The sequence below is a fragment of the Berghia stephanieae genome, chromosome 3, assembly GCF_034508935.2.
Source record: "Berghia stephanieae isolate SIO BIC M18660-M18661 chromosome 3, UCSD_Bste_1.3, whole genome shotgun sequence".
In the NCBI taxonomy this organism is placed as follows: domain Eukaryota; kingdom Metazoa; phylum Mollusca; class Gastropoda; order Nudibranchia; family Aeolidiidae; genus Berghia; species Berghia stephanieae.
This window is the reverse complement of record NC_088362.1, coordinates 88836830-88854331: the sequence shown is the minus strand read 5'-3', so window position 1 is coordinate 88854331 and position 17502 is coordinate 88836830. Positions and strand designations below refer to the sequence as shown.

The following is a 17502-nucleotide window of genomic DNA, read 5'->3' as shown; positions in this document are numbered from 1 at the left end:
AAATAATTGATATACAAAGTGCAATAATATCCAATGTCATGTTACATTATTCATCAATATCAAATATTAAGTAAGTGGCATTCTTAAAACATGTAATTGAATTAATTTTTTTTTTGTCTCAAAGTTTATATTATTCCAAATTGTCCTAGTTCTTTGAATTAGGTTATTTTACCTTATAGACGAATTAATATTTCAACAAATATCTTAAACTAGTGTTTGTAATCTTCAAATAATTTGGTAAAAATCATTATAATCCATTTTGTACCATGCACGAGTCTATGAATAAGATCACCTATTATTCTACGATATTTTGATGAAGACAAATTTAGATACTTTACTCTATCTAAATATGATAGATGTCGAATGTCAGACAAAAGTCTCGTAGCACGTCTTTGTACTTTCTCAATGTTAACAGACTATCGCTTAAAAAAGGACTCCAAATATTATTTCCATACTCTAGACACAGACTTGTTACATACTTATAAAGTTGGACAAACGTTTTTAAAGCAAGATATCTAAAGCTTCTGTATATAATTCCCACAAGCTTATTTGCTCTTTTTATACAATTATGTATATGTTCATCAAAATACAATTTACTGTCAAAAATTATCCCCAAGTTCCTTTCTGAGCATAACAGTCATATTATTGTCACCTTTGTAATAGGAGAATAAAGGGTTAGATCTACCAATGTACAGCACTCTACATTTAGTAATATAAAATTAAAGCTGCCAATTTTCATACAAATTGTATAGTGAAATTATATCATTTTGTATATATATTGAACAGTAAAAGACCAAGTTCACTGCCCTGAGGGACACCAATAATTGCGCATATGAAATCAGAACAACTTTCACCTACGACAACTTGCTGTGTACGGCCATTTAAAAAAAGAGACAATCCAGTTCTAAATAATGCAAGTAATTCTATAACCTTAGTTTAAAAAATAACCTATTGCGTGGAACAGAATCGAAAGTTTCCTGAAATCCAAAGATATTTTTCATCAATACATCTTGTAAAATCATCCATTACTTCTTACCTTCCACCTCTGGCTCTGTCCGTCTGTGATGATAATTCCAACATGAGCAGCGTGATCTCTAAAGTGAGGCACAAAGTTGTTGATCATGTACTCGATACCTGAAATAATAATATTAGTAATAATAATAATAATAATAATAATAATAATAATAATAATAATAATAATAATAATAATAATAATAATAATAATAATAATAATAATAATAAACCGATTCTTTAACGGATTTAGAGACAATTATGATAATATATTTTTCATATTTTATATGTTACTAGCAATATTTTCTGGTTTGAACTCTCTCTCTCTCTCTCTCTCTCTCTCTCTCTCTCTCTCTCTCTCTCTCTCTCTCTCTCTCTCTCTCTCTCTCTCTCTATCTCTCTTTACATATATTTATATATATATATGTAATACACATACACACACACATATATATATATATATATATATATATATATATAATATATATATATATATATATATGAAAGACGATTACCTGCTCCAGTTTCAGTCCTTGATCCCATCATCCATTTCAGGTCAAGAATGGCATCCAAAGTTTCCTTCTTGTCAGCGAATTTACTAGAATTAGAAATTGGAAATGTCAAGTGATATTAATCGGTGCTATCGTTCTTGTTGCTGTTGCTGTTGTTGTTGTTGTTGTTGTTGTTGTTGTTGTTGTTGTGGTTTTGGTGGTGGTGGTGGCAATGATACTGCTGCTGCTGATGATGATGATGATGATGATGATGATGATGATGATGATGATGATGGTGCGTTCAACATCCTATCAACTTATCTATCTTTTTTTAAAAACCCTATAAATTGCTGTCCATTTACGATTAATAATCCTTCATGTGTTCCAACTTTCACTTTCACAACTTTAAATTGTTAAGAATAATTAGTGGCTTTAAAACAAAAACTGCTCACTAAAATTTTAAATCAAAAATAGAACTTATTTATGGAATATACTTTCCAGTTTTATAAGACCGATTTTCTATCTCGCGAGATTCCACATTATTTGGAAACAATCTATAAGACCCCCATCCATTTTCGTCATTCCACTCAAATAGAACAGCTTAAAAGTAAATATTAGAGGATTTCTCTGAAGTCACATGCTTGAAAATTTTTCCTAGTTGAGAGTCATTTTAATCAATCAATATTCGGAGCTGAATATTTTATGTATTTCAGTGTGGAAGGGCAAAGGAGTTCTTTTTCTTTGAAAACAATGTAAAGGCCAAAAAGAATTTTTTTAAAAATTAATGTTTTCTTTGGTTTTTATTTAAATCTATTGATAGTATGTATTTTGGTGAAATACTCGTCATGTGTGCCTGCCAGATCAATCTTATTTTACACACACGACTGTGTGTTACCTTAAACATTTCTGGTATTTTGGAGATAATTTAGTGAGAATTTATCGCTCAAATGGCGGTCTAATAACAATAACAAAAACCTCGTGACTTCAACTTTTATAGCTATTTGTTACTTACTCAAATGGGATGACATTTTCGTCGTAGACACGGTCTCCAAACATGATGGCGGCCACTCTGGCGGAGGATGGGTTAATCTTGAACACTTCCAAGAATTCCTTTGAGAATAAAAAATATGACAACTAACGCGTATGACTCGTTGTCTAAATGTGGTATTATGTCGCGTTGTTCCAGTTCAAGAAAATTGACTTGAAAATCTAAAAATTACAGTATTCTATTTGAAATCATGTGACCAATTGAGAGGAATGCATGTCGCTTCGTAAACTAATCAAATCTAACATTTGTAGAGTTTTCGTAATCTGGTTTAGCACGACATAATACCAATTAGAGGTGGTGAGTCACATTTGGAGGAGTGGTGTGTTTGGTCAGGGGAAACAATATCTTGAGCAAACATTTTGTAAATAAGGTGATCAGCCCATTTTCCTCTAAAGGAATACAAAAAACAAAAGACAAAGACAGAGCTCACCCTCCCCCCCCCCCCTCCAAGAAAAAAAAACAAACAAAAATGAAACAAAATAAACAAACAAACACCCCAGAAAAAAAACAATAAAAAAAAACAACAACAAAAAACAAAAACAAAAACAAAAAAAACTAACAAACAAAACAAAAAAAAAAACGATCTTCAATACGCTTCAACAGTCGTGAAGTCATTTCCCTCGTAATGACGCATAGTAACTTAGCAAGTGGTTCTAATCTATCGGAACAATGGTGGACGCCCTAATGAAATACTTCTCCGACGAGCATAAAAGTGTATCCAGAGGAGAAACACATTATAAATCTGATTATGTTTTGACTTTTATACATTCTGAATACATGACATGTGAAAAAATTATAGCCAGCATGAAGAATAAAGAGTACCGATTTTCTTTGTTTAGAGCCATGCTACTCGTAGCAGGGCGGACGTGACATCAGGTTATTAAACACAAGATAAGTACCATAGCAACTGGTGAGATTCTATACAAGAACAACAGCTGTCCTGAATACATAACGAGCAACCGAAATTGTGGACCCACCATGCCAGATTGTGAACACTTTTCAATGGATGACATTGGTAAAGATTTGAAAAAGTGTGGTAAAGCGTGTTTTGATAGAACGTCTGACCGGTAATCAGGTCTAATGCTCGATCTCCGTTCGAGGAATACTGATTTTTTTGACTGTTTATTTTTTTTCTTGTATTTTTTTTTCTTGGGTTGTCTGACACTGCTTCGTACACACTTTTCAAATGTTTATCTTACACCAGCGTTGGCTCCCTAATTTATAAAATGGATGACATTGTACGGTCTTAGAGTGTAATTCTATGCGTTACTGTGTCTAAACATTATGGTTATCGGATTTTTCCGGACTATAAGCAAAAAGCGTGTAGGTAACGATTGTTATGTTACCAAGAGCTCTCACTTCCCGCTTTTGGTGAAACCACGCATTTTCCGTCTTCTACTCGTATTTTCTTCATTGTATCAGTAAGCCTAGCGCGCATGATACACGCGGAGCACACCCACCTCGCTGTCTCGCCTGGTACGCCACAATAGCATTGCGGTTAAGAGAAGTGAGAGCTCTTGGTAACTACGTTACCCAACACACTCTTTGCTATAAGCAGCGACTTTTCTCCCCTGATCTCGACCCTGCGGCTTATGATCCGATGCGGCTTATACTGATGCTTTTCTTGGTCCCTATCAGCCAAATGTGTTGTAGCTTTACGGCTGCGATGTGTTCCAGTGGTATGACATCGCCTTCGGATCGGAAGATCCTGGGTTCGAATTCCGCTGCGAGCTGCGCATAGTTGAGTCCTTGAAAAAGACTCTTAACTCACATTCTCTCACCATACTCAGGTGTCAGATGAGTAACTGGCCGTTAACAGCTTTGTCTCTGTCCGGATAAAAAATATACTATAGCCTAACAGACGTCTTGTCTCGTCCTATATGTTAAGTGTTGCAGTTGGCTCGGGGCCCATTGTGAAGCTTTTGGTGGTAATTGCTCTCTATAAAATCTCAAGTTATTTAGGTCTTTTTTTATCGTTTTGATATTGTAATGAATAAACAACGACAGAAATCGAACATCGCTATGGCTAGAATTTTTATGAAGGTGAGTCGTATACCTCGGAGCGGGGTATGGTAGGATCAAATTGATTACGAAAATAACAATTGGGTCTTATAGTCACGTACCTCTTATTGTCCGGAAAATACGATAGTGCTTCAGACCGGGAGAGGTCCCGATCCGGCAGGTAGGCATAAACCGAAGGTGGTCATGGTCAAAATATAAATAAGAGGATTGGTGACATCTTGGTAGTCTGTCCTAACTCCACGGTTATATGAAGCACGTTTTAAACTATTGCCTTGTAGTTTTGATGGGAAACGCCAATCTTAAATATGTACCTGGTAATTGGAGCGGTAAATCGCGGCTAACAATGAATAAATACGTTTTTCTAGGATCTGAAGTTATTGTTTGATTGTTTATTTATGTTCTAAAATAAAAGACAATGCAAACAAAGGCTTATGAATGTAGAAACTACATACCTTGATGAATTTCAACTCGAGTGTGAAGTTATCTGCTCCAATACTGACTGAGGAATCGATTACAAAACAGACGTCAACGGGAGAAAATACACATTCTGAAAGGAGAAGAATATGGTAATGTCATATACTTCATGAACGTGGATATTATTGTACACTGACAAAACACATTTTTATTTTGGCCTGAAATGTTTATTGCATCGATGTCTATGATGACATCAAACGTTGTAAAAGTCTCAAACTTTAATTTTAAACAATCGCCTAGCTTTGAGACATTTTGAAAAGTTAAAGGTCATCTTCGTCTCTCAATAAATGGAGTAAACGTTTTCCGGCCGAATTGAAAATAAAGGCATTTTGTCATTAAAGGTTTCTATCAATTCTTTAACTAATCATACATGGCAATTAATGCAAGAATATCACTAGAGGTGAAATAAGTCCGTTCCCTTGGTGAAACGGCGTAACTTTATGAATCAAAATTACCAATACTATTTTTTTGGGTAAAATAATTTGGCCAATATCTTAAATAATCATTTAACACGTCTATTTTAGTTATTTTGAATTATAATATGATTAAGATTTTAAAGTAAGACCACCATTGTAACTGAGGGTTATGAGCAAAACTAAAATGAAAGACCACCAATCATGTGTAATCCATCAAAGATTATGTGATTTTATTTGAAAACCTTCCATAAGATATTTTGCTTCCTCTATAATCAAGTACAATATGTAGACATCATGCAACGATAAGATGAAAAGGTAATGAAAAAGGGAATAAATTGTTTAATTACCTGGTTGTGGTTTAACTGTGGAGAGAAACACAAATATAAATATTGTTTATTAACCTATCAATGTAAAGTATCAACAAAAGTTTTGAGTGTTATTTCCTTAACTCGTTGAATTTTTTTTTGGCTAATCCAAAATGAGCAGACTGAAGCTTTAAATACAAAGGGATACGAATATGAAGATCTGCTAAGCATCAATAAAAAATACTGTTATGATTGTTGACGTTTCGGGTTACCCCTTTCTCAACACAATTGATTTTGTATTTTATCCCTGGGAAACGCTTTCTTCATCGTGCTGAATGGGGGTGCCGATAGCTCAGTTGGTGTAGCACTCGCTTCACAGGCAAAAACCAATTGTATTTGTTATTAATTTTTAATTGTAAAAACGAGTGTTCCAGAGTGCGGCAAGGAATGTTGTGTACCAATCATACTACGGATAGCACATCTTTCTAGTTATGACAGGTTTATTGCTCTGTGTTTTTGTGCGGCTATATGGTCTAGTGGTATGAAACTCGTTTTCGGGTCGGAAGGTCCTGTGTTCGAGCCTCGCTCGGCGCATGGTTGAGTCCCTGGAAAAGGCTGTTTACTCACTTTCTCTCACCGTACTCAGGTGTAAAATGAGCACATGGCCATTAACAGTGTTGTCTCTGTCCGAAAAAAAGATTGTAATATCGCCTAACAGGCGTCATATCTCGTCCTACATATTAAGTGTTGCTGTTGGCCAGGGAACCCTTGCAAAGCGCTTTGATTACGTTTAGTGGATATTGCGCTATATATATATATATATATATATATATATATATATATATATATATATAATATATATAATTTTTTATATCTGTTTGACTTAACGAACTTTCAAACTGACTTTAAATTATAAAAGGAAATCAAGTTATCTGTTTATCTATCTGTAAAAAATACATTTCTATTTTTCAAATCTTTCAGTAGAGTTGTTCGCCGTATCAATTTTTGTGTGTTGATCTTCCGGATGACATTTTTTGTGAGCTTCTTAACCAAGCGCTTACTATCTATAGGTGAGTTCCATACAAATAAAAATGTTTTACTCACCTCCACATGCCTCATAGGTGAGTCTGTGCTGGATATCAGACAGGGCGTCATAGTCGTTTACGATGAATACATGTCTGAAGGGGATTAAGAAATCACATTAATAACAATGATGATGATTATGGTTATGATAATAACAATGTATTAATGGAAAGAATAAGTAGAAACAGGAGTAGGAAGAATAAGAGGATCGATACAAGGATGATGAGGATACTGAACATAAAGATGATTGATATGATTACAACGACGACGACGATAATGATGATGATAATACTACAACAACAACAACTACTACTACTACTACTACTACTACTACTACTACTACTACTACTACTACTACTACTACTACTAATAATAATAATAATAATAATAATAATATTAATGATAATAATAATGATAATAATACTAATGATAATAATAATAATAATAATAATAATAATAATAATAATAATAATAATAATAATAATAATAATAATAATAATAATGATAATAATAATAATAATAATAATAATAATAATAATAATAATAATAATAATAATAATAATAATAATAATAATAATATGATGATGATGATGATGATGATGATGATGATGATGATGATGATGATGATGATGATGATGATGATGATGATGATGGTGATGATATAGAGCAACTCACTCTCCGTCGCTAGCAATATTGTGGAGTTCTTCATCGCTGACAGAGTGACCGACTCCGATTGCAAAGATTTCCAATCCTTTTTCTTGTGCTTTTTGGGCTTCTTCCTTGGTCACAAGTTGGCGCTGTGAGTTTCCGTCAGTCAGGACAATGATTACGGAACGAACACCTTTTCTAATAGTTGGCTCAACGTGATCAAGGAAATACCTGAATTGAAAGAAATCAGGAGTCAAATTTTCACTACATAATCATGCTATTCACAACCTCTACCTTCACCACTTAAACTGCTATTACAGCCATTACCACCATGATTGTCACCTCTTTAATCAACACCACTACCACCCACAACAACAACCACCACCACTATCACAACCACCACCACCACCACCACCACCACCACCACGATCATCATCATCATCATCATCATCATCATCATCATCATCATCATCATCATCATCATCATGATCATCATCAATGTCGCCACAGTTTTCGTCCTTTTCACTACATACCTGATCGCAGCACCGGTTTCTGTTGCAGTTCCACTGGGGTAGTTCATTTCATCGATAGCTTTCTTGAGTTCTTCCTTCTCCGTGTACTTTTCAAAACCGAAAGCATCCTCTGTGTACACACGGTTGCCATAAGTTATCATGGAAACGCGCACCTGAAGGAGAAAAGAATGAGGATTTCGAAAGGAAAAGATAGGTCATAGAATAAAGAAGATGGGTGCATTATTGAGATCTTTAATGCAGATGATAAATACAATGGCTTTCTAATCATCAGATTTTGATGCCACTCTTCTACTACCTCTTCAATATATGTCAATTTGTTGCACACTTCACAGCCTATTTTATGGACGTCGTAGTCAGATGGTCCTCCTTTGATATGAATTCTGAATGAGATGAGGTTGAGGTGTTTTAGGTGTCAATTAAGGACGTGTGAATTGTGGGTTGTGAATTGATCTTGTGTCCAGACTGAGTGAAAAATGTAGACATGGCTTTATTAGCCATTTACATTACGTTATTTTTAGCCTGTTATATCAACTGCTGTTTAAATTTTTTTATCTGATTAAAATCAAAAGAAATCTGTTTTATCATTTTATACTAAAAGTACCATAGCTGTTCGTCCAATAAACGATGCCCGTTCAATGATCTTTATGATAAGTTGATCAACTCAAAATTTATGATTTTAGTGCTGAATAAAGTTTAAACTCAATTTCTTATATCTTAGTAGACAATACATTTTTCGACTTCGTAAGACAACTCCATGGAGCTTTTTTCTGGACACGGACAAATATTTTCATCATTTTATATACATTTATTATCGTAGAATTCTTTCCTAGTGTTATTAACGGACTTGGTTCATATAAATTTTAAGAAATTGACGGTGTTCAAAATAATAAGAGAAACCACTAACTGTATCGATTCAACGCAAGTACTCCCATCAACATTGTCATATTCGCTAACCGGAAGGTTGACACACAAACCACGTGTTAAAATGATGCCGCCTGTTTTCACCACGATGTCTAATCAATCTCATAATGTACGTAAAGCATCTTCTTGTCAATAGTAAACACCATGCAAAATATGGTGACGATTGGTCCAGTGGTTTCGTCGCCTCAGTGTTACAAAACATCCAATTTCCAGAGATATTATAATAGAATGTAGTCTTCTTACTGTACAAACAACTGGGACATGGTCACTGTCTACATCGGCGCCTGGGTAGGTTTTGCAATTTAATATGCCATTTCTGAATCTTGATGATACTGCTATAAAGTCTATCTGGTTCCTTGCTCTGTCCCCTGGTGATTGCCATGTCCAGGTTCTTCTTGGGTGTTGTTGAAACCAGGTGTTTGAAATCATTAATTTATTTGTTCTACACCAATCTGCCCAGATGTTTCCTCGTTCATTTCTGTCTCCGAGTCCATGTGGTCCGATTATGTCACCATCTCTGCCTCTGCCAATCTTAGCATTTAGGTCCCCCATTACCATAAGGACTTCTTGTGATTTACACATTCGTTTTGCTTTGTCTAGTGAATGGTAAAACTCTGTCATATCTGCATCTGTCGCCTCTTCTGTTGGTGCATAAACTTGAATAATATTGGTGTCAACTACAGGTCCTCTTAGCTTAACCAGCAAAACTCTGTCTGAGATTGCTACGTGCCCTTTGTAAAATTTGGTTGATTTTTGGTCTAAGATCATCCCTACTCCTTTTTGGAAAGAGGTTCCACCACTCCATATGATCTTATATGTCATGTTGTTTTCTTGTTTTGACATGGTTCCCTGCTCTTTCCATCTCATCTCTGCCAGGCCAAGAATATTTATTTGGAGCCGTTTCATTTCTTTTAGAATGTTGTTTAGTTTTCCTTTTGGGCACAGGTCCTGACATTCCATGTCCCAATTTGGTTTTGTCACATTTGTTAAATTTATTTCGCCTAGTAACTGGCTGACGGTTCGGTGTGACCTGACGAACATCACGCTCCCAACCGAGCGAGGCAGCAGTCTTCCGTGAAAACATGCTCCCCTTTACGCTGTCACCGTTTAACTTTTTGGACTTATTCATGCAGTTAACTCGGCAAAGTTACAAGAATGGTTTGCCATTGCCTATTCTTGTCAAGATTCAGAAATGGCATATTAAATTGCAAAACCTACCCAGGCGCCGATGTAGACAGTGACCATGTCCCAGTTGTTTGTACAGTAAGGATAAAGTTTAAAGCTATTCAGAGAACAGCTGGTAGAATAAAGAGGGATTACAGGTTATGCAAAGACAATGGCATACAAACAAAAATGAGAGAAGAATTTGAAAATGCACTCATGATACAAAGCCAAAGTGAACCTGATAACGAAAAATGTGAAAAACAATTTGATATATTCCAAAAGTGTGTCAAAGCAACTACAGAAAAGCATTTACCAATAGCTCAAACAAACAGCAAAAAGGAATGGATGACAAATGAAATTCTAAACCTATTTGAAGAAAGACGAAAATGCAACAGAGGGTCTGCAGAATACCAAACATTGAACAACCACATTAAATCCAAATGCATCGAGGCACACGAGAACTATCTAGACTGGAAATGCTGCGAAATCGAAAAAGAATACAAACCCAACCCCCAACAAGCTCACCAAAGAATAAAAGAACTATCAGGGAAAAGGAAAAGCAAAGCAGCAGGAAGTTGTATCCAAAACAAACAAGGGGAACTGCTATTTGAAGAACAACATATAGAAAGCCGATGGGTAGAATACATAGGCGAACTGTACAATGATCCAAATAGAAATGAACCACCACTGAAATTCAAAGAACCATTAAGCGGACCAAACATCACCAAAAGTGAAATTGAACATGCCATGGAACGAATGAAGGATGGTAAAGCAACAGGCCCTGATGAAATATCTGTAGAGGTATTAAAAAGCCTAGGAGATCTAGCAATTGATGAACTTCACATATTATTCAACAATATATACAATACTGGGAAAATTCCAGAAGATCTCTGTAACTCTATTTTCATAGCAATACCAAAGAAAGCAGGTGCAGTCAGATGCGAAAATTTTAGAACTATAAGTTTAATAAGTCACATCAACAAAATACTGTTGCATATAATTATCAACAGGCTAAGGAATAAGATTAACCCCGAAATCGCAGAAGAACAATATGGATTCCAACCTGACAGAGGGACAAGGAACGCAATATACCTCCTCCGTGTTTTAAATGAAAGAGCTATACAGGTTCAGACCCCACTATACCTCTGTTTTGTCGACTACAAAAAAGCTTTTGATAGAGTACGCCACGAAGAAATACTAAAACAACTGCACTCCATTGGCGCTGATGAGAAATACCTCAGACTCATGCAAACATTATACTACACCCAGCAGGCATCTATCAAAATCGGAAACTCTACAGGAAATTCTATTCCTATTAAGAAAGGAGTCCGTCAAGGGTGTGTTGCCTCACCAGATCTGTTTAATCTATACCAAGAAACAATCATGAGGGGCATAAATAATATGGAGGGAATAAAAGTAGGAGGTCACAACATAAATAATATAAGATACGCAGACGATACGGTACTCATTGCAACATCAGAAATCCAACTTCAAAAGATTGTTGACAAAGTGGTAGTAGATAGTGAAGCCAAGGGAATGGAAGTGAATATCACCAAAACAGAATGCATGGTAATACAGAAAAACCCCGAAAACAACAACACCTGCAATATAACGATTCACGGCGAGCAACTTACCAACGTAGAAAGTTTTAAATACCTAGGTTCAATAGTGACAACAGATGGAAGATGTAACCGAGACATACGAGCAAGAATAACTCAAGCCAAACAGGCCTTCATGGACCTGGGAAACATTTTGAAAAACAAACAGATGTCGTTCGGGATTAGATTCCGAGTCTTGAAGTGCTACGTGTGGCCAATCTTGTTCTACGGATGCGAAAGCTGGACTACAAATGCAGAAACACAAAAGAACATTGAAGCTTTTGAAATGTGGTGCTTGAGAAGGATGCAGAGAATATCGTATACCGCACACAAAACGAACGAAGAAGTGCTAAAACAAACATACCAACAAAGGAAACTAATGCCCTTAATAGTGGATCGACAACTATCCTTTTTCGGACACATAGTAAGGAAAGATAAGAATGAATACCTGGCAAGTTGTGGAAAAATACCTGGTAAACGCGCCCGGGGGAGACAAAGAAAAACACTCATAGACCAACTGAAGGGCTTCACCAACCTAACAATCCAAGAGCTGTTTGAAAAAGCAAGAGACAGGGAGGAATGGAGAGAGATAATTCATGCAGTATCCGAAGCCTGGACCAGGCATGGAACCTAGAAGAAGAAGAAGTCTTCTTACGTCAAACATTATACTGTCCTATCTTCTACTTCTTTCAGTGTCATCTCTTAGGCAGAGGTTGACTGCAAGTGATTCGCCACTCTTTTCTCCCCTTTAACTGAACTCTGCTCCGACAGTCTCGTCCAGGCTCTGATGTTCTAAATCCATGTTCTTGTTGGCCCTCATCGGCCTCGTTTCCCCATTCGCCTTTCCTCCAAGAACCGTATGTCAAAAATATTTCCGTTTTCTTTTTTATAGTATCTTGTAAATTTCTTCTTAATTTAAACTTCCTGATTAATTTTCATTTCATTTCAACTAGTTTTACCCATACTATGATAGGCCCACATCTTAAAAGCCTCTATCTTATTCTATAATTTTATATAATTTCCATAAGCTCTAGTATTTCTGACGAAATTAATTGTTTTCTTGTATTTTTTCTTGATTTAGGTAGTCCGTTTTGTACTAGGACAATGATAAAATCCTGTTTTAGGAAGAAACTTGATATAAAAGAAAGCATTTAATGTTTTTTCAAAGGTAAACAAAACTGACAAATACCTGACCAGGTCCAATGTCGAACTGATCGATGAAATTTTGCAAGAACCAAAGTCCAATGGTAAAATTCTGTGGCCAAATACTGGCAGATGCATCCACGATCAATGATATGTCCAGGGTTTGTTCTCGCATTCTGGGGATTGGTTATGAACAATATATATATATATATATATATATATATTTATATATATATATATATATATATATATGTATATATATATATATATATATATATATATATATATATATATATATATATATATATATATAGAGAGAGAGAGAGAGAGAGAGAGAGAGAGAGAGAGAGAGAGAGAGAGCGCAAATGGAGAGGGAAAAGTCTCATTTAAAAGATTTTGACAAGTCTCGGATGGCTCTTATTCTATCAATGTTTGAAGAGAAATTTTACTGACCATAAAGCAAAAAGATCTTTTTCATCGTTCGGCAATATAGACAGTGATGGAAACCGTAAATGTATTAGTCTAAAAAAACGAATTGTACTTTATGAAATTAGAACATAATTTCATGTGTTCTATTTTGGTATAAATGTAGATGGCATAGCACAATGATCGGCAATAAGTGCAATGGAAATGTGGACGTACATCTATTTAATTTAATTTTCTACTGTTTACTGAAATGAAGAATAAGTTAGTTTTACCGTCTGGGCAAGGCTGGGCTTGTCTCTTGACAACATGGCCACTGGCGACTAGCTGTGAAAAAAAACCCAACAACAACAACAAAATAAATCCCCCCAAAAATTTAATTTAATCAACTTTAGTTAATGATAGAAAAAAAAAGATCAGCCCTCTAAGTACCGAATTAAATGGTAACACAAAAGCAATGAAAGAAGCTATTGCTTTTAGAAAGCTAGAGATATGGGTCGTGATGATGAAGATAATGATGATGATGCTGATGGTGATGATGATGATGATGATGATGATGATGATGATGATGATGATGATGATGATGATGATGATGATGCTGGTAATGATGATAATGATAATAACGATACTACTACTACTACTACTACTACTACTACTACTACTACTACTACTACTACTACTACTACTACTACTACTACTACTACTACTACTACTACTACTACAACTACTACTACTACTTCTACTACTACTACTATCGATACATTATTTTAACGTATATTCTATGCAAAGGTTTTGGATCCAACATGATATATTATATGATGAATTATCTTGAAATGAATAACTTAATAAATGATTGCCAGCATGGCTTTAGATTGGACAGATCATGTAAAACTCAATTATTACAAGTAATGGAGGATTTAACTAGATTTAGTGATATTGATGTAATTTACCTAGATGTTTACAAGGCTTTTGATAAAGTACCGCACGAGAGATTGTATAATAAATTGGATGCCTATGGTATAGATGGTGCTGTGATAAATTGGATTAGACATTTCCCTACAAATCGGATGCAAAGAGTTGTCATTGCGGACACAATGTCTACATTTGGTCAAGTGAAAAGTGGTGTCCCTCAGGGAAGTGTTCTTGGGCCATTTATTTATTTTCTATATTAATCATTTGCCTGATATTGTCAATTCAAAATGTAAAATATTTGCTAATGATTCAAAACTGTATCATATATATAATATATATATATATATATATATATATATATATATATATATATATATGTTTTATTTAAATGAACTTAGTTACAATTACACTTTGAACACATGCAAATGTAATGTATTATATATAGGGAAACATAATAATGACATACTATTCAGATCCTTCAAATGACATTGGATTATTAAATACTGAGAAAGAAAAAGATTTGGGTATTATTTTTTATTGTCATCTAACTTTCGACAATTATATAGAAAACTAAGGCCATAAAAAATCGGTGTTATTTTTAGAAGTTTTGATCATATGGATGTTTTTTACATCTATAGTTTGATTGATATAATTTAGTGAGTACCGATAAATATAATGGCTATTTTTAAAAATTACAAATAGCTGAGTGATATCAATTTCGTTCGTTCCTTTTTATTTAAAACGATTTTCGCAAAACGGTGCAAAAATATCAAACTCCAAATTACTCTTCTAATATTTTTTCTTTACAATGTAGAAACGAAAATAGCGTTTATCTCAAAACCAGGGTTTTTAAATAATTTATCTATGTGATTTTTTTAAAAAGCAAAACAGACTGGCCGCTGTTTCTAACTTTTCATGATTAGAAACAGCCGTCTAAATAGATTAATAAATCATAGTATGTTATAGATAATTGCGAATCATTAATGAAAAATCACCACAAAGACGCACCAAATCGGATCTCACGATGTGAGGGAAATTTTATATCTTAAAATAACGTCGATTTCCAGATTGGTATAATTTCATCTCAAATGTTGAAACAGATATTATACACATAAGTGGCTTTGTGGTTTTTGCGGTATGAAATTTGGATTTAAGCCTGTAAATCTCTGGTTCGAGCCTGACTATGGGTGGCGCAAAGTTGAGTCCCTAGAAAAGCTCTTTACTCACATATTCTCACCATACTTTGGTGTAAAATTAATTCCTTGCCAGTAACAGAGTTGTCTTTATCGAAAAGAAGACCAATACTAATTAAAGGCGTCATGTCATGTCCTATTGCTATTGATGATGCACGTTTAAATAAAACACTGACCATTTCCACCAGCAAGATCAATTGTACCAATCCACTAGTCAATGTGTAACCTTTAACGTGTATAGTCTGACTGCGAAAACAGACGGTCTAAAAACAAAAGCAAAGACTGGATTTACGTCAACTTCATTTATTCTGTTGGCTAGGGAACCCTATAAAGAAAGTAGTCCTCCAAAGCCGTAACGCCCATAGAGCCGGAGTTTATCCCGGTTTCTATAGCGTGAAATTGACAATAGAAATTGCTTGCTATCCTTTGATAGGAAGTCTATCGCAAAGTTCTTTCCGCCAGATCTAACAGACCCAGATGCCCATACTGTGGCAGGACAAGGGTCAGATAAAATCTCGACTGCACCCAGGATCGAGCTCGGTCCCTTTGCATGTGAAGCGATGGCTCAACCATCTGAGCTATCGGGACTCCCAACTCTATAAATAGCTCTGAGCAAATTGAGTGGATATTGCGCTATATAAAAACTCAGGATTAATAAAACAAATCAGCCCCGAAAGTGTTTTAAAGGAAATTTAGTTACTTAAAAAAAGTTATTGCTTTCTTAGCTACATCAGAAATATGCGTTCATCACACAGTCATAATTTATATCCAACTCACCAGACAAGAAACGGCTAAAATGACGAATTTCCACATTGTTGCAATGAAAATAGACCCAATATGGGACTCGAAACAGTAATTCTTCAGATTAGGGAAAAAGATCTTAATGCTAAAACGGAGGGCAGCATCCGTTTTTATACAGGCAAGTTTCTCTCATAATGAATGTTAATTATAGGGTGCAATTATTACAGGGCGTAATAAAAAGTATCAGTCACCACGTTGAACCTTGATTGTTCTCGCAAATTCTACTTTAATAATTATACTTGATTTGATTGAGAGAGTATGAGTGAGTTTGAGTAAGTGTAAAATTGACGCTTTTGATGAGTGTATAAGTGTCGGAGGTGTGGGGGATTGTGAAGGGGGTTACATGCTGTGTGGGTGTCTCTCTGTGTGTGTGTGTGTGTGGGGGGGGGGGGGCATGTGTAAGGACGGTTTATCTTTTTGTATGTTTGTGAAAGGGATTGAAAAAGGCGAGAGCCATACGGATGCAGGATATGAGCGGTATTTTTGGCAAATGACGTCCTAGCCTAGCCTTGCATATCATTATGGAATAATGAAATGTTATGGAGGTGGTATTGCATTACTATAAAGCCACTACCGACGCTTTGTTATTGCTTTTAGTTAATAATTACTACTAATTACTAACCTACGCTGCTCAACAATCATTATTTAGTTAATATTACCCATATTTATAACTATAGAGATTAAGTAATTTGCATTTATTTTGAAAGAGAAACTTCCGTTTTAAACCAAACCCGGAATTGGATCATGCTGGGAACAGGTGATTTGATAATGATGCGATGGAACTTTAATTTCCATACGATTATCTTCATAATGTAACACAAAAAGAAAGGAGAAAAAAAATATGTGAAAATTTAAAGGCGACAGAGAAGAAATACTGAATTACGGTACTGAAATATCATTTATTCACTAATTGTATAATTCTCCCCCAAAGAGAACGGGCCTTTAGAACGATGTTAACCATTCAACTGCCGTATTCTGGAGAGACACGTATTAAATATTTGACAAGAAACCTCGTTCTTCAAATTTCGATTTACTTAAACGACCCTCATCTTGACAAAAACTTTCAAACCTGGCTCATGTGTCATCATGCACGGAGTCAAGAGGTAGCGGGTAACAAAAAGATACACATTTTCCGAAGTCACACTTACATATTTAGGTCATTCACAAGGGCCATCGATAAATGATTTCCATCTTGTCCAACTTTATGTCATTTACTGTTTCTTTCCTAAGTTACTTCCTCTAGCTACTAATACTCCGCCATTTTTACCGTGTCCCTTACTAGTTCCACGTTTGAGACTGTCTGGTAAAATTTTCAT

The 17502-nt window shown here is 35.1% G+C and overlaps 1 protein-coding gene across 1 annotated transcript in view; it reads right to left on the bottom strand.

The window, feature by feature from the left end:
- LOC144968765 (matrilin-1-like) overlaps positions 1-16299 on the bottom strand; it is a 19330-nt gene extending 3031 nt beyond the window's left edge. The window contains exons 1-11 of the mRNA XM_078907421.1: positions 16163-16299; positions 13556-13607; positions 12904-13033; positions 8032-8183; positions 7526-7729; positions 6872-6945; positions 5810-5824; positions 5025-5119; positions 2515-2612; positions 1527-1609; positions 1037-1134 (exon numbers count right to left, since the gene is read on the bottom strand). Coding sequence (XP_078763547.1) covers positions 1037-1134; positions 1527-1609; positions 2515-2612; positions 5025-5119; positions 5810-5824; positions 6872-6945; positions 7526-7729; positions 8032-8183; positions 12904-13032 — 948 coding nt within the window. The 5' untranslated portion in view covers position 13033; positions 13556-13607; positions 16163-16299. The remainder of the gene's footprint in view (positions 1-1036; positions 1135-1526; positions 1610-2514; positions 2613-5024; positions 5120-5809; positions 5825-6871; positions 6946-7525; positions 7730-8031; positions 8184-12903; positions 13034-13555; positions 13608-16162) is intronic.
- Positions 16300-17502: the final 1203 nt, after the last annotated feature.